Source organism: Camelus dromedarius, chromosome 24, assembly GCF_036321535.1.
Source record: "Camelus dromedarius isolate mCamDro1 chromosome 24, mCamDro1.pat, whole genome shotgun sequence".
In the NCBI taxonomy this organism is placed as follows: Eukaryota; Metazoa; Chordata; class Mammalia; order Artiodactyla; family Camelidae; genus Camelus; species Camelus dromedarius.
This window is the reverse complement of record NC_087459.1, coordinates 3,946,553-3,970,122: the sequence shown is the minus strand read 5'-3', so window position 1 is coordinate 3,970,122 and position 23,570 is coordinate 3,946,553. Positions and strand designations below refer to the sequence as shown.

The 23,570-nt window shown below is 51.5% G+C and overlaps 1 protein-coding gene across 2 annotated transcripts; it reads right to left on the bottom strand.

Annotated features, from left to right (window-relative positions):
* Positions 1–13,391: 13,391 nt before the first annotated feature.
* On the bottom strand, positions 13,392–23,332 carry TMEM114 (transmembrane protein 114). 2 transcript variants are annotated; one of them, XM_031433197.2, is made up of 4 exons: positions 23,113–23,332; positions 22,729–22,809; positions 14,932–15,069; positions 13,392–13,624 (listed from the first exon to the last, which is right to left on the bottom strand). In XM_031433197.2, exons 1-4 carry the CDS (start codon positions 23,330–23,332, stop codon positions 13,392–13,394), a joined length of 672 nt encoding a protein of 223 aa, XP_031289057.1. The 2 variants fall into 2 exon arrangements, with proteins under 2 accessions (XP_031289057.1, XP_031289058.1); XM_031433198.2 differs by lacking the exon at positions 14,932–15,069.
* Positions 23,333–23,570: the final 238 nt, after the last annotated feature.

Here is a 23,570-nt window from a genome sequence, read left to right as displayed (position 1 = left end):
GGCAGAAGCCGTGCTGTCTTTTCTGACCCAGCCTCAGAAGTCACGCAGCAGTACTTCCAGTACCTATTGTTTGGAGGCAAATCATGAAGACCAGCCCCTATTTAAAAGAAGAGGAAATTAGACTCCACCTTCCCAGAGGATGAGTGTCAAAGAATCTTCAGACAGTTTTAGAACCACCACACTATGCATTTCAATTCAGTTTTACAAATACAGAGCATTTTCTCCATGTCAAGTATTTTGCTAGATACCAGGGTGACAGAAATGGGCAATTCGTTTGGAAGAGAGATTTTAAAAAGAACTCTGGAATCAAAGGTGTTTGGGCTCATTGCCCCGCTTACTTCAACTGTAATTTTATCATCTGCATGAATTTCGCATGAATCTTTGATTAATACTGATATCCTCTAAAAAGATTCAGAAATGCCTACCTTCTTCAAGAATGCTTTTGTGCCCAGGGCTACCACATATGGTTGGGCAGGTAGTGCACTGCACAAGGGCCTCCCTCTGAGGACCCAAGGTGGGGGTGAAATACAAACTGCACCTGCTCACCAGACTGTGTGCCCTGGTGCAGGGCTGGTTTGCAGAAGGACATTTTCTGGTTCCACCTGCTAAGCTATATGCCCCTACCTGGAGGGGAGACTTTTGCTAATTTACCCAACAGTACCCTGTGGGCTGGTGGTGGCCTTGTTTGTATGAGCAGCTACTTTAGTGAAACTTAAAGATATGCCTGAGGATGAAAGGGGAACATGCAGATGCTGGAAGAATTAAAGAAAACCATCTAGTTAAGGATGTTTGTGTGCCTTTATCAAGAATAGCTAAGTGTATATAAAGACAAGAAGGAAATAAACCAAAATGTTCACACGCATCATCACTGAGTGGTGGACCCGTAGAGATTTTTATTCTCTTTCTGTTGCTTAAAAGTATGTTTCAAATTTTCTATAATGAATACGTTGTGAATGGGAAAAGTAATAATATATTATTGACGTCATCTACTGCTCCATTAAACTGTGCCTGCCAAACTGTCCAGGATGGAACAGAAAAATCCACCTGATCTGGGATCTGATCCTAGTTCCCATGTTTGGTAGCTTGATCTATGAACCTGAGTAAGCTGTTTCCTTTCCCTGGACCTCAGTTTCTTCATCTGTGAGTGGGTGACCAACAGCCCACGTACTGAGTGTTCTCTGGGGCAGCCAAAGTTTCGAAAAGAGATCTCAAAAGTGCACGAGCTTTGAAAGCCCTAAGATGTCCTCCAAATGTCCAGAAGGACATTTTCAACCCCAATACCCCCAAGATAAAGGGTGGGGCCAGCAGGAGGCCCACGTGGATCAGAACCAGGGTGAGGCAAGTGGAGCACTGGCCCTGTGTGCGAAACAGAAGGGAGCACCACGTGACTCACTCATCCAGATAAACAACACTGTGGTGCAGTGCTTTTAAATCAAATTATCCTCCATATATCCATAATGAACAGAAAAACAGCATCTTTAAGTGAAGATGGGATCTGACCCTGCCCTTCCCCCAGGCCCCCTCTCCACGCGGGGCTCCACCCCAAGGCCTGGACTCCAGTGCAAGAGTGACTGAACGTTTAGTGTCCAGGAGGGGGACGGCCTGAGCTCAAGGTCATTCCATGGGCTTGGATGTAGAGACTGCACTAGGGTTCAAATCTCTGAGCCTTTAACCAGGAGTTCTTTCTGTCACACCAGGTGGCATCCATCCTGCCAGGAAAATGCTTCAGGGAAGGTGTGTGTGTATGTGTCCCCTGTCCCCCACCATCAGTACTAATATCAGCCTGTACCAGCAGGCGGTTCTCTCCAGAAGAGCCAGGAGGTGAAGGAAACACCTTTAATGCTGCCTCTGTTTTTCGGCATTCTCATCCCTATTTTGAGTCCTTGGCATTTCAATCCAAAGCTAAATGTGAAGGGACCAAAACCCCCTTCAGTAGAAAGCACAGGTCCTAAGACTGCTTCACAGGACTCCTTTCTCCAGGACAATGAGAGAAGCCTTTGAGAGGGCTTCCGGCCTGGAATTGTTCCCTTGGTGGAGTGTTGGGGCCCCACAAACTCAGAAGCTGCCCCAGAGCTGGGCAGAGCAGGCGTCTGCATCTTGGCCTCTCGTAGCCTCACGCCCTTCGTCACAGCGCTTGTCTCCGTTTGTAATTATGCACGTGACACTTGATTAATGTCTGTCTCCCCCAGCCCTCCCCAAACCAGGCTTTCTGTGGGGCGGGGTCTGTTTCATTCTGCTCACTTCTCTACCCCCAGGGGGAGTGCAAAGTCTCCCATACGTATTCACTGAATGTATGAATCATGGAGTTAATCAAATCCACGAAGTGAAGGCGAGGTCCGAGGTCCGGAAATGAGCAGAACCCTGAGGACAGCGACACGGGTTTACCCTTACAGAGCAGAAGCCCCGTTCTAAGCTCTGTGCGGCATCTGCGCGTGTAATCACCCCCCCCCCCGACCCAAGGCGGTTACTGACATTAACCTTGTCTTACGGCGGAGGAAGTGCAGGCACAAGGAGCTTGAGGCATCCGTCCACCATAACACATGCGGCCTGTGCTCTGAGCCAGCCTGCTCTGAAGCCCCCACCACCCCCAGCCCCAAAGTACAAATAGGAACTCAGGGATCAGTGGACACAGTGGGGTGTGGGTAGCACGCAGCACCACGATCTGCCCATTTCTGGGGTTTTCTGTCCTTCCTTCTCCGTGGTCCGTCCTTCTCCATAAGCCTTGTGTTCTCCTCAGTTTTGCCCCATTAGAGCTGGTGTTTATCACGGACACATGGGGCCTCTCCTCTCTCTCACTGACCCTCTGAGCGTCTCAAGGATCCCAAAGGCTTACACTGCCGTCTAGACACAGGTGACCCTCCAAAGCTTTGGACCAAATAGTTCTCAACCAGGGCAATCGTGCCCCCCAAGGGACAGTTGGCAGGATCTGGATATATTTTTGACAATCGTGACTGGGAAGGGGGTGCAGCTGGCATCTACTGAGTAGAGTTCAGAGATGGTACAACATCCTGCAGTGTGCAGAGTGGCCCTCACAGCACAGAGTCCCCTGGGCTCAGATGTCACCAGGGTGGAGGCCGAGAAGTCCTGGTTGATCCAACCTTCTGTCCTAAGAAGTATTGCCAACTGCCTCCTGGGCGTGGCCACGTGGATGTCCCCCAGAGTCTCAAACTCAATATCCTCCAGAATGAACTCACTGCCTGTTCCTCTCCCCCAGTTCCACCAGTCAGCTTGCCTTCCGGCATCTTCCAGCTCTGTAAATCACAGCTCCGCTCACATTATGGTTCCATCTGGGAAGCTGGTATCATCTGCCCACATCACCCACTCACCAGCTTCAGCAATCCGACTGCCTCGCCGCCAGCTGTGAATTCTTCTCACCTTCCCATCACCTCTGCCCCGTTTGGGCCACCTCGTTCTCCCATCTACACGAGTAGCAGCCACTTTGCTGGCCTTCATCCCTCCAGCCCCACCAGCCTCCCCTTCAGCCCATCACCCCAGCAATGGGCAGGGAGATCTTTCTAGAGGATCACAAAAGTGTCACTGCCTCCATAAAGTTGCCCATTTGGTACAGAATTTCCTTTTAGGGTGATGAAAACGTTCTGTGACTAGATGGTGGTGATGGTTGCATAACATTGTGAAGGTGCTAAATGCCACTGAATTGTGCATTTTAAAAATGTTTAAATGGCCAGTTTTACTCTGTATGTATTTTACCAGTTTCTAAAAAACCTCCCCACTGGCCTCTGTGCTCCTCTCTGTGACTTCCACGATCTGGCCCCTGCCTCTCCCTGCAGCCTTCTCTCTTGCTGAGGACTCGGATAAATCATTGGGATTTTGCTGGGGACTGGAGCAGGCGTGCGGCTGAGACCTTGCAGGTGGAAACAGTGAATGAGTGAGGACTAAGAAAGCAGGTTACTCTTGGAGAGGGTGGCAGGGGGTGTCATCTGAAGATGCTTCCAACACTGCCTCCAATCCCCCATGTTCTTCTTAGAAAGTGCCCCTGAGACTCTTCCCAGGGAGGTCGGGGGGGGGGGGGCCGTGTTCCCTCCCCGTGAATCAGGACAGGCCTGTGGCGGCAGCAGAGGGGCGCACACGGCTCTGAGGCTAAGCTGCAAAAGGCAGCACAGCTCATGCCTTGCTCCCTGGAGCACCTGCACTGGACCCCTGAGCCTCTGGCCGCCCTGCTGCCACTGCGTTGTGAGGGAGCCCAATCTAGGCCAGGCAGAGAGACCCCGAGGAGACACGGAGAGGGAGGAGCCCTCAGCCTGCTGGGCTGCTCCCCCTGCTGCTCCAGGCCCAGCCGCTGCTCCCTCTGCTGCTCCAGGCCCAGCCGCTGCTCCCTCTGCTGCTCCAGGTCCAGCCGCTGCTCCCTCTGCTGCTCCAGGCCCAGCCGCTGCTCCCTCTGCTGCTCCAGGCCCAGCTGCTGCTCCAGGCCCAGCCGCTGCTCCAGGCCCAGCCGCTGCACAGGAGACTAAACCAGAACCACCAGCTGGGCCCTTCCTGAATTCTTGACCTTCAAAGACCACAAGAGATGTAAAAGAGTCATTGCTGGTTTCAGCCACGGTTTGCAGAGAAGGGGGCAATTTGTTACACAGCAGCAAAGAAAACAGGCAGGGGTGGTGCTCGAGGGCACAGATGCCACTCACCCAGCCTCAGCCCAGCCCCAGACCCCCCTCTCACCAGGGGTGCATGCTTGGGCAGCTGCTTCCCATCCCTAAGCCTCAGTCTCCTCATCGTGGAAGAGACAGTAACAGCGCCGGCCTCACAGGCAGCTTAGGACTGAAGGAGAGCCGGGATCGCAGCACGTGGAAGCACTTGATGGTGTAGCTGTTACTATTATTCTGATGTTTAAAACCACCCTGGAAACAGACTCACAGACACAGAAGACAAACTTGTGGTTACCGGGGGGGAAAGGCGGTGGGAAGGGATAAATCGGGAGTTTGAGATTTGCAGACACGAACTACTATATATAAAATAGAGGAACAACAAGTTTATACTGTAGAGCACAGGGAGCTATATTTAATATCTTGTAGCAACTTATGGTTAAAAAGAATATGAAAACGAATATATACATAGGTATATTTCCTGTATGACTGAAGTACTGTGCTGTACACCAGAAATTGACACATTGTAAACTGACTATACTTCAACAAAAATATATATTTTTTAAAAAACACCCTGTTATGGTGCCTGTATTACTCTCCCAGGACTGCCATAACAAAGTACCCCCAAACTGGGCAGCTTAGAACAACAGAAATGCATCTCTCACAGTTGTAGAGGCTGAAAGTCCAAAATCAAGGTGTCAGGAGGGCCGTGTTCCCTCTGATGACTCAAGGATAGGATCCTTCCTGGTGGCCCCAGGCGTTCCTGGGCTTAGGGCAGCATCACGCCGATCTCTGCCTCTGTCTTCACCTGGCCTCCTCTCTGGGTATCTGTGTCTCCCGATGACCTTCTTATAAAGACACCAGTCACTAGAATTGGGGTCTACCCCAATCCAGCATGACCTCATCTTAATTAATCTAATTACAAATGCAAAGACCCTCTTTCCAAATAAGGTCACATTTACAGGTACTAGAGTTATGACTTCAGCATATCTTCTGGAGTATATACCCTTGAACCCACAACAGTCCCCTTGTGAGGCCAGCAACTACAGCGCCCTGAGCACACACCTCACCTCTAAGGACCTCATGGGTCAAAGGTGAAGCTCAGATGCGGACATCATCCCATCCAGGTCTGACACCATCTGGTTCCGTGGTGCAAAATCAGGACCAAGTTCCAGGTGAGGAGAAAAACCAATGGCTGCCTCCGGGAATCACAGGAGAGCCATCACCTGGCCCCTCGGGCTCCCCGAGGCTGCTTCCAAACAATGACTCAATAACCCAGGGGGGCGCAGGAGGGAGGGAGCCCCACAAAGGAGCAAGGAGGCAGGGGATGGGGGAATCAGCTCTCCCAGCGTATAAATATTTTATTAGTCATCACATGCTTGTTCCTCCTCTGAGGCTCCAAGTATTCCGTTAAATTAAGCATTTCTAATTGAGGAAATAGAAATGAATATGGAACAAATGTCGATGTTCTGACAGAATCCCCATGTCCTCCTTTCAGGAAGAGGTCCCCACGCACTGCAGGCACAAGGCTGTCGATTTAATGAGGTTGTGACGAAAGAGCTGCACGCATTCGAAACCCAGGAGTCCCAGGTGCAGCCGCGCCACAGTCGGTGTCACAGGGGGTCCCCAGACCCAGATGCTGGGCGGCCAGGCAGAAGCATGGGGCCTGGCTCAGCCATCAGAAGACCGGTGCTGAGTCTCAGTGCTGGGTCGATGACCTTGGTGCATCCTTGGCCTCACTGAGCCTCTGCAGGTGTGTCCCTCAGTGGGGACCGTGGCGGCTGCCCATTCCTTGCAGGGCAGCAGCAAGGCTCCGATGGGAAGCAGGAGCCTGAGTGGAGAACTCTAACGTGCTCCGCGTTGTGAGAAGGGCCTGCGTGCTGGGTGTCCCACCCTAAACGGTGTTCCCAGGAGTCTTCTACAAGAGGCCAGAGCAAATGACAGTGACTCATGGCTGAGCACTGGGGAGACGCTTCCCAGGGACAATCTGGGACATCTGAGCAGCGGTGAGGTGGCTTCCTCTTTTGCCATCTGTCAGTCCTCCTGTGACAAGCACACAGCCGCTGGTAGATGAGAAACTGGGGCTCAAAAAGGAGAAGGAACTTCCCCAAGTCACACATCTGTGAAGTAGAGGAGGGAGCTCCCGGGTGCTGGGCTGCCTGACCCCACACCCCAGCCTCCCTCAACCACGCCTCCTGGCCGCCTCAGCCTCACAAAGTCTCTCCTCCCCTGAGTGGGGGCCCCTGCTTAAAAGAGAGGGTGGTGGGATAACTCTGGCCACCAGAAGGCCAGCAGAACAGTGGATGCCATGCCCCGAAGCAGGACTTCCTAGACCTCAAAATCACATCTGCAACTGACCGATTTATCGGGACCTCGTGACCATCTGTTTTCCTCACTGGTGTGTCCCCACTACCTGGCAGATGATTTGGCACAAAAAGGCTCTCAGGAGACATTTGTGGGACTGAATTGGGTAAAGAGGGCTTGGGAAGGACAATAGATGGGACCGTTTTACAGGCAAGAAGACACAGGCCCAGAGGGAGGCAGGGACCTCCCCACAGCCACACCACTGAGCTGGAGTAGGTGCATCAGGCTGCTCCGGCCTTCCTCGGACCTCTCTTGATTTCTCATGGCTCCCTAGTCTAAGCTGGGCTGAGATGCGATCCTGGTGGGGTCTTAGAGCCCCTGCTGGAGAAGCATCTGCTATCCTCCAGGACAGAGATTTGGGCAACCGCAATGGTGAGAGACTGGGACAAGCATCTTCGCACCTTGGAGAAACCCCTTCCTCCAGTGGCCGGACCCACCCAGCACGCAGGACGGCAGAAGGAGATGGCAAAACACGTGCTGCGCCCCTGGGGCTGCGTCCTCCCCCAGCCCCGTCCTCCCACGGCCCCCACGGCTGACGTAACAAGGTTGAGAATAAAATGTACGCCCCCGCCCAGGAGAATCAGAGAAGAGGTGAAATGCAGGTGGGACCACACAAAGCAGAGAAGCAGAGCTTGGGCATCGATGACCCTGCTCTGAAGCCTGGCTCTGTGCGGAGGACTGTGTGGTACCGGCGGGCCACCGGCCTCCCGGAGGCTGTGCGTCCCGAGCTGCAGCCCGGGGCCCGCCGCGCCGGCCTCGGGGCTGCTGTGAGAATCCAGCCCCATCACGCGGGTGAGGAGTGCCTGGTGTGCAGTGGGTGCACAGTGGATGCTGTTTGCGTCTTTGCGCCTCCTCATCCCAGTCTTCCTATTTCTCCGGTCTCTTCTTCCTCCTCATCCGTTCCCAGTCCAGTAGCCCCTGCATCCCAAGAGGCCTTCAAATTCCAGAGCATCGGGGACTCCCCCCTACCCCCACGCCCCGAGCCAGGTGACCGGTCTGTCCCGGGAAGGGGGAAAGCCAGGGCTCCAGGGCCGTTGGTGGAAGGAGGGCCGCGGGTCTGCGCTGCCTTGGGGGCCGCAGGGGGTCTCCCCAGGTTGCCTGCCAGTGAGGGACAAGCTCACGGTCGCCTTTCTTTCCGCCACCCTCTGAATCCGAGAGTCTCGCCGCTGCCTGAGTCCTCTGCGTCTCTGGTTTTTCGTTGTCCGTTTCTTGGTTTTTTCTGCTTCCCATTTCTCTCTGTTCCTCCCTCGGGGTCTCTGCCCTTCTTTCCTGTTTCTCTCTTCTTTCTCTCGGGACGCAGCCCCACCCTTCACTGTCTTCCGCAGCCTGCCGTCCAGCCCTCTCTGTTTCTGCCTGTCTTTATCTCTTTTACTTCGTGTGCCTCTGGGTCTCTTGTTTGTGTGTGTGTGTCCACCTGTTGTTCTGTCCTTCCCTCTGTCTCTCCCTACCACCCACCGCCATCCTCCATACGCTCCAGGGGGACCTAATTGTAAATACTTGGGAAAGCGCAGGCCGCTGCCAGAACAGGGCAGAGGTGACGTGTCTCCCCAGCGCTCACAGAGGCCTCATATCAGCGTCCCAGCCTTTGGGTGTCATTCATGGGGAGGATGAGCAAGACCAAGGGTTGCTCCCTCTTTCCCTGTAAGTGAAATCCAGGCCACTGACTCTTAGGGAGGGGAGCCAGCCACCCCGGGCTGTCAGAGGAAGAAAACAGATGACAACACTGGGTGAGACGGGGTCTGGGTCCTGGTTCTCCCACCGGTAGGGAGTCCTCTCCTTCCGGGTCCTCAGGCTCCTCATCTGCAAAATGGGGCAGCGGTGTCTGCTCTGCGAGATCTGGGCTCCCCTGGACTCCTCCCCTCGCCGTGTCCGGGATCCTCTCAGCACTGAGGCGCCTCTCTGGGAAGAGGCATGAGGTCAGCTTGGAGACACTGAGGCTGCATCTTCACTCAGCCTCCTCTGTCTGGCCTCCAGGGAGACTCCCCTCCCTGACTCTACAGTCAGGGCCCAGAAAACGCTCATGAACTGATTAATCAATGTGAAATTAGGTCCAAGAGGTCCTTCAGTCCTGCTCAGCAGAGCACCATATGGGACACTGTAGTCACTGCCTAGGTCACACTCCCTGAACACCTGTCCCTGTCCCCTCCTCCACTTCATTATAGAACCTCTTCCTAGGTGGCTTACCCTGTTTTACCCATAATGTTGGTTGTCTGTCTCAAACATGTCAGCTCTGTGAGGACAGGGGTTTTGGCCACTTTTGTTCATGGCTAAACCCCCAGTTTTCCAAACAGTACATCTGACCTCCAGTAAGTAGTTGTTAAACGAATGAGTGAACGGAGTGATAAATGTATGAGTGAGTGAAGCCATGAGGGAATGAGTGATGGATGGATAAGCGAACAAGTCAATGACAAGTGTATGAATTAGGGAATGACTGAATGAGCAGATGAATAAATGAGTGTATGAGTGAAGAAGTGAATGAAGAGATGAGTGAATGAGTGCATGAATATATAAATGATGAACAAATTCATGGATGGATGGATGGAGGGAGGGAGGATGGATGAATCAGTGAGTAAATGACAGATTAATGGGCGAGTGAATGAATGACTCTTCACTGCCAGGTAGAGTCCCCTCTGAGAGGGGAGTGGCCCAGTACCATGGACTGTCCATGGCAGGGGGTCCAGCCAGATCTGGAGCAAAGCACACAGGTCCGGGCTGAGGTCCCACAGCAAAGGGGACGCACCTGCTCACCCCTCCTTCTTGTCCTGTTTACCTTTTTATAAGTAAAAGTCACCTCCCCTCAATCCTCAGAGCCCACCCTGAATCTAAGCCATGCCTCCACCTGCTCCGACCTCTTTCATCGCTCACCTGGATGATGGGAGAAGCCGCTCTCTGCCTTCTGCTCTCCGCTCACCAGACCAAAGGGTCTTTTTTTTTTTTTTCAGTTGTTGGATTTCCCAGCATTTGAGTTTTTTTTTAATGAAGTATATTTGATGTATAATGTTGTGTTAGTTTCTGATGTACAGCATAGTGATTCACTTGTATATATGTATTTTTTTTTCATTATAGGTTACTACAAGATATTGAACATAGTTCCCTATGCTATACAGTAGGACTTTGTTATTTATTTTATAGACAGTAGAGTGCATCTGTTAATCACAAACTCCCAATTTATCCCTTCCCAACCCCTTTCCCTTTGGTAACCATAAGTTAGTTTTCTATGTCTAGAAGTCTGCTTCTGTTTTGTGAATAAGCTCGTTTGTATCATTTCTTAAGTTTCCACATACAAGTGATGTCATATGGTATTTGTCTTTCTCTGTCTGACTTACTTCACTTAGTATGGTAATCTCTAGGTCTATCCATGTTACTGCCAATGGCATTGTTTTCTTTTTTATGGCTGAGTAGTATTCCATTGTATAATACGTATACCACATCTTCTTTATCCAGTCATCTGTCAATGGACATTTAGATTGTTTCCATGTCTTTACTATTGTAAATAATGCTGCTATGAATGTTGGGGGGCATGTATCTTTTCAAATTAGAGTTTTCTCCTGATACATGCTCAGGAGTGGGACAAAGGGTCTTCAGCTGTGGTTCTCACCCTCACTGCACAGCACAGTCATGTGGGGAACTTTTTTAAAATACCAGTGCCCAAGCCCACTTTTGAGGTTTTGATTCCTTTGGGCTCAGTTGCTAGAAGTTTGGTTATATTTTAAAGTCCCTGGATGATGCTAATGTGAAATGTGGGTTGAGAACTGTTGTCTTCAAGCTGATGCACCTCTGCATCATCTCTGGAGGTGTCCCATTGCTCCCAAATAGGAATGAGATGGGATGGGATGGGATAGAATAGAATCCCAAATCCAGCTTAATCATCAACACCTCCTACCTTGGACCATGGGCACCACCCAGTCCACCTCCTCTGCCTCCTTCTCACCTCTCTAACTTCACTTCTTACCACTCTCCCTCGACGCTCCTTCTTACTTTTCCTCAAACACATAAGCTTTTTCCCACCTCAGGACCTTTGCACTTGCTGTCACCTGCCTGGTCTGATGTTTCCCCACATGGCAGGTTTCTCATTTGAGTCTCAGCACAATGCCACCTCCTCCAAGAGGCCCTCCCTGACTATCCTTCCTAGAGTAGTGCCTCCCAGCCAGCCTCCATCTCATGACCCTGTTTTCTTCGCTATGTGAATTTCTCATACGTACTCTTGGTTCATGTATGTACCGTCTGTTTCCACGTAACGGCAGGGGTCTTGTCATCCACCCCCACTAACGTGTCCTCAGACCCCAGAACAGTTCTTGACACTTAGCAGGTGTTTAGGAAATATTTATTGAATGCATGAGATTATTTTCAACTATGTTGTCAGTTCCTTGAGTACACATGTGCTTTCTCCTGTTACTCCTTTCCATTCCTCTAGCAGGGTTTCTCACCCTGGGCGCTGTTGGCACGTGGAGTAGGAAAGCCTTTGTTGTGGGGGCGTCCTGTGCACTGTGGACGTTGAGCATACCCTCTAGATGCCAGTAGCACTCGTTCCCAGTGATGACTACCGAAATTGTGTCCAGACATCCCCAAAAGCCCCAGGTAGAGAGGGAGCAGCGAATCGCCTCAGTTGAGAACTCCTGCCCTCCAGTGTTAATCTATTGCTGGACACTCAGGGCTGAAAACAAATGTCCTTGGACCAATTTGAGATCAAGTCCAGCTTCTGACGCAGTTCTACCATATGCCCAGCAGGTGGCGGCAAAGACCACCCTCTCACTAGCACGGTTGCTCTCACTTTGTGAAAACTTTTTTCATCTCTCTTGCCCAGCCTCGTAACTGATTTTGCAACCGTCCTCACTCACCACAGGGGGGGCTTGTGAGCAGTCCACTCAATTTGTGCTTTTCCAGCAAGACCAAAAGGGAAGCAGCAGCAATATCCTGAACCCACGAGCAGACAGGGTCGGCAGAAATGGAAAGAGTCATCTTGGAATCCGGCAGATCTGAATTTCAGTCCCAGATGTACCTTTCTCTCCCTAACCCGTCTGTGCCTCAGTTCCCTCACCTGAACCCTGCACCGCTTATCTCCATAGTCTTCGCCAACAACCATGTTTCATCTGCCTCCGTCTCTCCTCAATGGTGTGGCAGCTCAGAGAGCAAGGGCTTGTTCTGGCAGGGTCACTAGCATGAAACGGGCTTCCAGTGGGTGTTTGTTGAACGACTGGTTGACGGATGGGCATGTAGAGCAGTGCAGGTGCACAGCAGGGGATGACACAATGGATGTCAGCTGTGAGAATGATCATGCCGTGGGGAGGACGATGAAGTCACAGCGATGGTCATGCTCTGATGAGGAGGAGGATGTCAGAGTGAAGGTAATGAAGTCACGGTCAGGATGGTGATGTCAGAGTGAAAGTAATGACGTCGTGGTGAGGGTGATGTCAGAGTGACAATCATGGCAAGATTATAAGGATTATTCTTCTGCACTGTGAGTGCTGGTGATTCTTCCCTCTCCTGGTGAGCTTGCTGATGAGTCTGTCTTGGGCATCACAGGTTTGCCTGTCTCCCTGCCTGCTGGTCGCCAGCTTGCTGATCCTTCAGCTCCTCCCTCGGAGGCCTCCTGACATCTATGAAGTGACGCATGAAGGGGACCACTGACTACCTGACTGTCCAAGAGGGGCTTTCATCTCTGGGATGACTCTGTGTGTTTCAAAAGCAAGTCGCTGGCCACTGAGAATCATCACACCAACTGAGCCTTTTCTGCTCGAGACTCAGGACTCGACCAGGTGAGCCTGAGCCTGGCTGGGGTCAGAGAGGACACATCTGCCACCTGCTTGCTGAGAAGCCCAGATCTCCGCTGTCTTCCCTCAGGGTTTCCCACAGTGCCCTCCTGCCTGGTTCCAGGTCACGTGAAGCATGGAGCCCAGTGTCTGAGATGCAGCATCCTCTACACACAGGAACCGCATCACAGCCAGCTGGCCACGGACCTGCTCAGAAAAGCTGTGATAAAGGAGAGAGTGCTGATCTTGGAGAGAGTGCCAAGATTATGCCACTAGCTTGCTGTGTGTCTTTTCAAAATGTACCTAACCTCTCTGGTCCTCCATTTCCTTAACAAAGAAGAGGAGCTCATCCAAAGGGCAGAGGTAAGGATGAAATGAAGCCGAAGGAGGCACAGGGAGGTTGCAGTTGGTAAGTTCTGTATATTACGAAGAGGGTGTTTCTGTTTTATCGTGGATTCTGCACTCCCTCGGCCTCCTCCAGCCCACACGGATGCACACGTGCATGGACTCAGCACATACCCCGCCAGGCAGCACTGAGATGACAGCCAGGCCGAGAGCTCAGTCCACAGCAGCTCTCAGGTGGTGGCCTTTGTGCAAGAGGAGGCCACAGCCCACCTGGATGGGTCCATGAGGCCCCCAGGCCAAGCCCCTCCCTCCCATCACGACCAGGCATCCAGGCTCAGATGGCCTGGTCCTGCCTCCGTCTCAGGCTCAGCACGCGGGCTGCCACCAGGAAGGCCGCCCCAGTGAGCAACTCGGCAACGAAGCTGATCCAGCCCAGGGCCAGGGACCAGCCAAAGCGGATGTCCACCTGGTCCAGGAGGGCCTTCTCTTCCAGGAGACACAGCGCCTCCCGGAAGGCGGCAGCTGAATATGCGATGTAGATGCTGATGCCAGCGAGGGTCACTAGGGCTGCAAGGGCGACAGAGGAGAGTAGATCAAACCCCTCCCTCCCACTGCTGGTCCCTCTGCCCAGGGCACCCTCCTCCCCTCCTACCACAGTAACTCCCATCCATCCCCGCATCCCAGCGCTGGAGCTGGGCACACCCCTGTTGATTCACAGCACCGCCCAGCCCTCCCTCACTGCCCCAGGCAGGGTTGCAATTTTGCATTTATTTATGAAACAAGCAAACTTAACAAATGTCTGTCTGCCCCAATTGTGAGTTCTCAAAGGGCTCACCTTGGATTTGCCAGCACCCAGAACAGCACCTAGCACACAGCGAGTCTCCATCCGTGTTTAATTAAAATGCGCCATCCAGTCCCATAGGCACTGGCGCACGTGGCTATTTAAACTTAAATTAATTTAAATGAACGTCTCAGCCCCTCATTGGCACTCGCCACACATCAGGTGCTTGTAGTCTGATTCGTGACAAATTACAGAATTTCTCCATCAGGGAGAATTCTGCTGGGGAGAAGCTGTTTGGAGAATGAGTCACTCAGTGAATTATAAATGCCAATACTAATAATAGCAGGTGGTTGGAGGAGATGGAGCCTCAGAGCATTCTCACCTCCAGGCATTCCTTTTATTTTTTCCCCTCCGAGTGTATGTGTCATCACTGTTCTTGTTTTTGTTTTGTTTTTGGTTTTTTTATTTTATTGAAGTAGAGTTGATTTACAATGTTGTATTAGTTTCTGGTGTTTAGCAAAGTGATTCAGTTAAATTTTTTTTTCATTATAGGTTATTACAAGATATTGAATGTAGTTCCCTGTGTTATAGAGTAGAACCTTATTTATCTACTTTATATCTAGTAGTTTGTATCTGCTAATCGCTAACTCTGCTAATCCCATAATCTGCTAATCTCAAAAAATGACCAGCCTTGTGCTGAATCCCATCTATGAAATCCAGCCATTGCCTGATTTTAATCAATCATGTGTCAGGACAGCATTTAATCAATTAAACTCAATTCAGGATGGCAGGGGCACATGAGAGAGTGAGGATCTCCTGCTAGCCCGCAGCCCTGATGCTGAAGCTCTCACAACACAGCTTCTTTTGTGAAATAATGAAGGCAATTCTCAGAACCTGCTCTCACCCCGCTGCTTCTCTCCTGGGACCACAGACCCAGGGACCCTGGGCTGGAAAGCACTCATCGCTTCCAGCTGTGAGGTCACGGGAGGGGGGACCAAGCCCTAGAGGTGATGGTACCCTCACCCTCTTCCCTTCTGAGTGTTTGTGTGCAGCCCCTCCTGGAACCCAGGCCCTGTGCAGGGTGGGCACCTACCTCCAAAGAGGAAGAGGGTCCCCGTGAGCAGGAGGAGGAGGGAAGCTCGCAGGAGGAAACTCAGAAACCCCGTCATCCCCCCAAAAACCATCAGGATCAGGCTGAGTGGCAGCAGAATCACGAACGTCCCGTGCATGGCTTAGGGGAGAGAGGAGAACAGCTGGTTACTAACATCCTTCAGTCAGTCAGCAAACATTCACTGAGCACCTCCTGTGGGCCAGCACCCAAATACTGGGGGGGAAATTAACACTACTGCTACTACTAATGCCGATAATGATAATGTTATTAATAAATAACAACAGTTATTGAGGTTCAGCCGTGCCAGGCTTTGTGCTGTGCAACTATCATCTCACTTAATTCTCACGCACCCTGTGAGGTACTGTCACTCATTCGCTTATTCATTCAGCACATGCGTGTGGAGTGCGGGCTTTGTGCCAGGCACTGTCCCCGGCTCGGTGGATTCAGCGGCAGATCCGCCAAGACTCCTGCCCTGGTGGGGCTGACGTTCTAGTGCGTGGAGTCAGGCAGCGAACAAATAAACGACAGAGTTGAGAGACGGTGACAGACACATGAGGAGGGGAGTGAATAAAGCAGGGGAGGGGCCAGAGCAGTGGCTCCACTGAGGAAGTGACATTCGAGGCAAGACCTGAAGGAGGGGAGGGAGGCAGCCGTGCAGAAGGGAGGGGGCGAAGATTCTGAACGTCTCTCTGAATGAGATGGGGCCACCAGACAGTTTAGGGCAGAAGAATCAGAGGATTTAACTTCAGTTTCTAAAGGTCGCCCTGGTCGCTATACTGAGAGTAGACAGCAGAGGGATGTAGTGGGTTGAAAGGTGGCTCCCAAATTCACGTCCAGCAGGTACCCCTGAATGTGACCTCATTAGGGACAAGGGTCCTTGTCTTCAAGTCTCTTCCTTGGCGAGTCAAGGAAACAAGGCTGATCTCCCTCCCAGGGCTGTCGCAGCACAAAATGTGATTACAGGGGACAAGACCTGTAGTTGTCTTTCCTCCTTCCCTCCCTCCCTCCCCTCCTTCGTTCCCTCCTTTCTTAAGGAAAAATCTTGGGCAAGGACGCACAGCAGCTGGTGTGGGAACCTGGCTCGGTAAGATCTGTCCCCTGCACGGCATTGCCCCCAGACGATGGCTGAGAAATGAAATCATTTCTCATTTAGAAATTAATGAGGTTTCCTGGAGTTGGTTGGGCCCGACAGCCCCGCACGTGAGGTCCCCAGACACGCTGCCGGCTGCCTCCACGTACTCGTTCAATTAAATGTCTGGGCAAGAACTGGGGCTCCCCCTGGGAGCGTTGTAAGCTCTCCTGCTGAAATTTGGTTTAGTTTTTTGGGGGGTTTTGGTGGGTTTTCTTTTTTTTCATGTGCCTTAGTCTTTGTTATTTTTTGATTTTCAGGACTGCCGTCTGGGGACACGAATATTGATTCCGCGTTCTGCGCTACTTGGAAGTGCCCCCCATCTCCAGCCACATCTCATTCAGAAACAAATGTCTACAGGCCACGTAGGGCCTGGGGACGCTGCCGGGGACAAAGTCTCTGCCCTCATGGAGACCACAGTCCAGTCCAGGAGACAGACCTGCAGGAAACAAAGGGGATAATTCCAGACCATGTGTCACCAAGGTAATGAGCGTGATGATGCAGAAAAATGGGCTGGGTGGTGAGCAGGGGGCACTTCTATAGATGAGGTGGCGGTTTTCATTTCCTAGAGCTGACATGACAAATTACTGCAAACTAGGTGTCTTAATAGCAGCAGGAATTTATTCTGTCACAGTTCTGGAGGCCCTAAGTTCAAAATCACGGTGTCGGCAGAACCTAGAGCCTCCAGAGGCTCTAGGGGAGGATCCTTCCTCCCTTCTTCCGGCTTCTGGGCATTGCTGGCAATCCCTGGCGTTCCTTGGCTCCAGTGTCTACCTCCCTCTTCTTATGAACTTCTTTTCTGTCCTCTGTGATGCTCCTTTTCTTACAAGGATACCTGTCGTAGGATTTCAAGCCCACGAGTTAATCTTCAGTGATCTCATCTCAAGAGCCTTAACTCAATTACATCTGCAAAGACTCTTTTTCCAAGTGAGGTCCCATTCACAGGTACCAAGGGTTAGGACGTGGACATACCTTTTGGGGAGCGGTGCCTTTCAGTCCAAGACAGTAGGAGCTCAACACTTGAGAGCTAAGATTACAGAATAGAATGAATAATATTGATAATGTTGACATGTCATTGTTTCATCAAGAGCAAATGGGTACCCAGGTGCAGGAGATCTTTTTGACTCAGAAATACATTGTTGCAAGGAGAAGCAAACCAGAAAAAAGCCAAGATGTTCAAGCCAAGGAAAACTGTGAATGTTCCATTATCACACTGTTTGAAGAACAGCTCAATGGGAAAACCAGGCTTCCGGAATGCTTACGAGGTCTGGACGCCCCGGGGTGGGTGAGTGAAGTAATAGTTCTGCTCTTAAAGAGAACAGAGATGTGTCATTCTCCAGAAACATCAGAAGCGCTGGCAAAAGAAGAAAGTCTCGGGAACTTTTTCCCAAAGGGTGAAATGTCATTATCTTTCAGTGTGACTTTGAGACTCCAGGAGATGCTCAGAGCTATTCAGTCCTATTATGCCTGGTAAGGAAGTGGATTTTTCTTTTTCAATTTTTGTAAAATTTGGAGTCTGTTGTCACCAGAACATGGCTTCCTTGAGGATGGGGGCTGCATCTTAGTTATTTCATGATCTCCAAGGTGCGATGTTGCGATATGGAAAAGAGCCGGACTCTACAAAGACCTGGCTTCAAATCCTGACTCCATCTCTTACCAGGCAAACAACATTATCTCTTAAAAGCCCATTTCCTCACCTGTCAGTTGGACCATGGGCTCTGATTTGCCAAGCTGTCATGAGTACTGAATGTGAGAATAATTTTTCCTTTCTTGTCCTCAAATACCTGAGGCTCCACCAGGTAGGAGTTTTTAATTCCCATTTCACAGATGAGAAAACTGAGGTTCAGGGTACTTACGTCAGTTGCTCAAGATTGATGAGCTGTCAGGTGTCAGAGCTGGAAGAGAACCACTGACAAAGCTGACAAAGTTTAGGGGTGCTTAACCCAGCCTAGAAGTTAGGAAGGGCTGGGGGAGATCTCAGCTGAGACCTGGAGGTAAGATGAGGGCTGAGAGGTGGAGGACAGTGTTCCCAAAAGAGGAGAGGGGGTGTACCAGGACTCCAATGCAGAAGGTATCAGGAAGCACGCCTGCATCTCTTGCCCCTGCAGAGATGAGCAGGGGTCACACGTAGTTCCATGATCCACGCTGAGGAGAAATCCAGCTTTTAGGCCTGGGGCTTGTTGCATAGCAAGATGGACCTGATAACAGTCTTCTTACAAAAAAATAAAACACTGAAGGAGGCAGTGTGGGAGAATGGGACTCAGAATGCAAGAAACAGGCTAGGAACTTTTCCTCTGGACTGCCACGGCCTCTGATCTTAGCACACTCACGTTCTACTGAAATTACACTCAGTATAGCATCACTCCAAAAGAGTAGAAGCTGCCTGAGTCCAAATCCCAAATCCAGCAGTTACTGTGCGAACCTTGTTAAGTTACCTAACCTCTCTGTGCCTCGGTTTCCTCGTTTGAAAAGTAAGGAGGATCATGGAACTGTTTTGAAGATTAAATGGGTTGAAACATGTAAAGAGCGAAGGACAGGGTCCGGCACACAGCACCTGTTCTCTAAGCACTGACTCAGTTTACTGCCCTTCAACCACTCCGTTGAAAGTTTTCCCCACCACCTTTTATCACATGCCTGTTGTATTCTCTTTGTGACACTTACTACTAGTTGAAGCCATTTTTTGCTTATTTAGTCATTGGTCCATGTGTTGATTATCTGCCTCCTGCACTAGACACTAAGTTCTATGTGGCAGGGACCCCACCAGTCTCACCACGATCTGTCCCTGGCAGCTAGCCCAGTGCCAGGAGTGAAATAAGTATGTGCCAAGTACACAAACAAATGTGATTAGCTCTGTTTTACGGATGAGAAGCCTGAGGCTCAGGGAGGCAATATGACTTAGAGCAGGAGACCACAACTGGAGAACTTTAGGTAGTACCATGCTGGGTGCTCTGCTTATATGATCTCATTTCATCTCAAAACAGCCCATTTATGGAAGCAGGTGACTGGCCAGAAGTCCCACGGCTGGTGAGAAGTGGGCCCTTATCTATGATGAGGCTGACCCACCCCACCCCACCCCCCGGACACGTGCTACAAGAGGCACTTGACTCAGCCTGGCCAATCAGCACATTGCATCCCCTTGGCCACAGTGATTGGTTCAGACCTGGGAATGTGATCCAGTCTGGCCCAGTGAGAGACCTGCCTGGAGGTTTTGCAGAATTATTGGGCAAAAGGCTCGTTCTGCTTGGTTGCCAAGACCGGAGGAGATTTGGCTGAATGCAGAACCCAGACAGAAGCAAAGCCCAGAAAGGAGAGGAAGGAAGTTGAGTTTAGTTCTCTGGATCCCAGCAGGCTCGAGCTTTTCAGTTAGTGGACCAGCAATTCCTTTTCTGGTTAAAACGAGTATAATTTGAGTTTCTGTCACTTGCCACCAAGACACTCCTGGCTGATACAGCTAGCCTGGTTGGTTCTAGACTATGGCTCTTTTATCTAAACTGTGCTGAATTTGATGACCATTCCCCGCCTCTCAGCAAAATTAATTCCAGTCCCTAGCCAAGGAACCAAACCTATGACATCCCCAGAGCTAATCAGGAAGACAAAATATCCAAGCAAGGTAAGATTTTTATTGGGTACTAAAGTCAGCTGCCTGTGTGGGTTTTCTTAGAAGGAGAATCAGTGGGTTTTCCTATACCCCACCCCCCCAGCAAAGCTTTGTCTAGGACGCTGACTCGCAGAACGTGCTGCTTGTCAACTGGCCTCTCTCTTCTCTGGGCTCTGCAGCAGGTTCTAAAAGGAATGAAACATCTTCATATAATAAAAGAACTTGGACAACATTCTAAACTCTTCCTGGGGATAGAGATTCTGGGGGAAAGTTCTCTCCAGGGGTGATTTGCAGCAAGCACGCAGTCTGAAGGGGCAGCCTCCTGTCTGTCATGGACGATACAATGGTAATAATAGCAGCTAACACTTATGACACGCAGGGGCCAGACACTGTGTGATGCTCTTTAAATACGCTCTCCCATTTCACCCTCGCAGTAACGTTATGAAGGGAGATGACAGTTACCTTCATTTTGCCCATGAGGGAACTGAGGCTTAGAGAGGTACAGGAATTTGCCCAGGGCCACACATCTAGTTGGTGGTGAAGCTGGGGGTTAGACCTGGATCCAAGGAGTGAACAGACGAACAGACTGTGAATGTGAGTTTTGCCTGTTTCTCAGAATCCTGCAGCACACAGGGTTGGTGCATTACCAAGTTTCACAAAGAGTCCAGACCAGTGCCAACTGTAGTTAACCATCCAATTCACCCTAGACTGAATGCCAGCACCCAGCCCAGCCAGGGGCCAGCACACCATAGCTGTAATGACATCTAAGAGAAGCTGGAAGGAATGGTAAAGAGGACTAGTGTTTATTGAGCACTTACTACATATCTAGCACTTTTATATCAAATTATTCCTTCATAAGACAGAGAGATCCCACGACAACCAGGTACTAGATGAGGTCCTGGGTAAGGTCAAGTTTTTCATCCAGCTAGCTTGTGGACTCTTGACCACACCCCCTCCTGGTTCTATGTCTCATTCTGATAGATGTGGAAGGGGAGGGTATTGCCCAGTAGAGTGTATGCCTAGCATGCACAAGGTCCTGGGTTCGATCCCCAGTGCCTCCAATAAAAATAAATAAACCTAATTACCTCCCTTCCACACCCCAAATAATAATAATAAATAAATTTAAAAACTGACAGATGTGGAAACTGAGGCTCAGAGGTTAAGATGCCTACCCCAGGATCACAGAGGGTCCTGGTAAGGGTCTGAGCTGGGATTTGACCCCCATCTCCCTCACTTCATGGACAGAAATTCTTGATTATTCCTGAAGCAGTGCTCCGAGAACACCCAAAGTTCCTCCTGGTGCAGCCTGGGGCTGAGGACAGAGTCTGTGAGGCCGCTTCCTTTCCTCGACCCCCTCAGGTTGCAGGCGTCTGGGGGACATCTCCCTCAGTGGAACTTTACACAGAGGTGTGCTGGAGCTAGACTGTATCAGAGTCAATTGTTACATTTTCAGGCATTTGGGGAGTCAGTTGACATCATGTTGCCAGCTTGAAATTGACCACAATAGGAATATATACACCACAGAAATTGGCAAGTGCCACAAATCAAGACTCTCCCCTCCCCCAGAGAGCCAGTTGTTTAATATTTCCCAACATACCACTGGACTTTAGAGAAACGGTCTGGTTCATTCATTTACACATTCAATCAACAAATACGGACTGAGTTCCACCTCTAAATAATAGAGTTTGCATTCACTCTCACACCTGCTCAGCAAACCTTGGCTCGTGGACCCCTCTGCCAGGCTCTATGATAAATACTGGGAATCCAGCAGTGGCAATATGGATATGGTCTCTGCCTTCATGGAGTTCATGGTCTAACGAAAGAGTCAGACTTTAACTCTAAAAATGTCACACAACCTGTACCATGAGTAGGAGCTAACCAAGTCAAGTTGGAACAATGGGAACAGGAAGACTCCAGGTGGTGGGAATAACACGTGCAAAGTCCCTGTGGTGGGAAGAAACTTGGCACGTTCCAGGAACTGGCCCAAGGCCAGCATGGTTGGTGAGGAAGGAGCAAAGGGGAGAGTGGAGTTGGAAAGGGATCCTGGAAGCTTTTTTGGGCCATGCTGGGGTCTTGTCTTTATTCTTACGAGTCACATGCCCAAGCCTCAGTAAGTCTATCAAAAACTGCCCACACTTTTCAAGGTCTGTGGAACTCAGTCCTCATTTCCTCATCAGGTTCTTTCTATGGTACCTCTCTGGGCCTCAATTTCCTCAATGGAAAAACAAAGATTAAAATGGAGATGACAATAACTTTGTAGGGAGTCTATGAGGATTAAATGAAAACACAGATGGAAAGTGTTCAGTTTTGTATCTGGCCGACTGCAAGCCTCAGTGATTTCAACTATTACTTTTCTATCCCTCCTTCTTCCAATGTTTATTCAGCCTGTTTGCATTCTCACATTCAGTCCTCACGCCTTTACTGAGTTCCAAGCACTGTGCCAGGCACTGGGAAATCAGCCATGAACAACAGGCACAGAGCCCCTGAGGAGAGGGGGCTATTCTCTGCCTCCTGGTTGCCTCCCTTGAAGCAGTCAACAAATATTTACTACATCCCTGCTACTGCCAAGCGCTTGTCCTCAACATTGAGGATGCAGAGAAGGCCGACAGGGGCTGTGCCTTCTGGTCTGTGGGATAAGACCTATCTGTTCAACAGTCACCTCCTCGGCTGGTTCAGGTGTCTCCTCGGCCTCCCAGCCACGCTCCCTCGTGCCGCTTGTCACTCTAAAATATTACTGCGCGCATCCACCTCGGTCTCGCCAGCTCATCTGCCAGCCCCTTGAGCGCATGGCCTGGGGCTTCATAACCTGCTCGGTGCCTGACCCGCAGAAAGCCTGCAATCAACGTTTGTCGAATGAATCCCCAACCACACAACGTTACAGGTGGAGCATGAGGGCCGCGCCCCATGCCCCTAGCCCCATTTCCCCCCCGCCGGTGTCAGAAGCTGCCCCGGCAGCTCCCGCCGCCGTGCCCCGGCCTGCTCTTTGGAGAAAAGCTCCCAAAACTGGTGCCCAACCCCGGATTCTCCCTCATCCCACCCTCCCGGGACTCACTGAGAAGTTGTCGGCTCGAGTCGCTGACGGTCACGTTCTCCTGCCAGAAGGGGTTCATCAGCGGCGCGCACGGGCTCTGGACTGGATGGGACAGAGGAATCGGTTGGCGCGGGCCCCGGAGTCCGGACCCCGGCCCGCGGCTTCGCCCTCACCCGCCCTGGATGGTCCACGCCGGAGGGCGGGCGCGGAGGAGCTAGAGCCCCTCTCGGAAGGGCGACGGCAGCCCCAGCCCTCTGCCCACCTTCCTCTCCCGCCGCACACACCGAGTTTTGCGCTCTGGGGCTTGGGGGAGGGGTGCGCGCCAAGCAACAGGTTCCAGGCCAGCCGTGCGCCACGCGAGGGTCGTTGGCCGCCAGCGCCTCGGGTCCCTGGGTGCATCCTTACCCCGGCAGGTCCGCCAGAGACCGGAGTGCGAGCTCAGAGGTTCGAGCTGGCTGCTGTTGGCGGCCCCTGCCGGGTCCTGCACCCCGGGGCTGCTCCTCTCCAGCCGCTCGGTGTCAATGATGTACCAGAAGTCCGTGCCGATGGCGGCTGCCAGGAGCGCGAAGCTCAGCGCCCCGGTCAGCGCCGCCGCGCCGGCCAGCGCGCCCAGGTGCACCCGCATCGCCGAGCCGGAACCCAACCCAGCCCCGCTCCCGGCGCCTGCGAGCTTCGAGTCGGAACCCCGGCCTCTGGACCGCGATCCCTCCCTTCGACCCTGGCTCCGCCCCTCAGCCCCTCACCTGCGCGCTAGGACCTGCAAGGACTCCTCCCTCAGACCCCAACCCAGCCTGAACGCTACCTCAGCCCTCCACTCCCAGCCCAAGCGCACCCTCTCACGCCCGCTCCTCACTTTCCCCCAG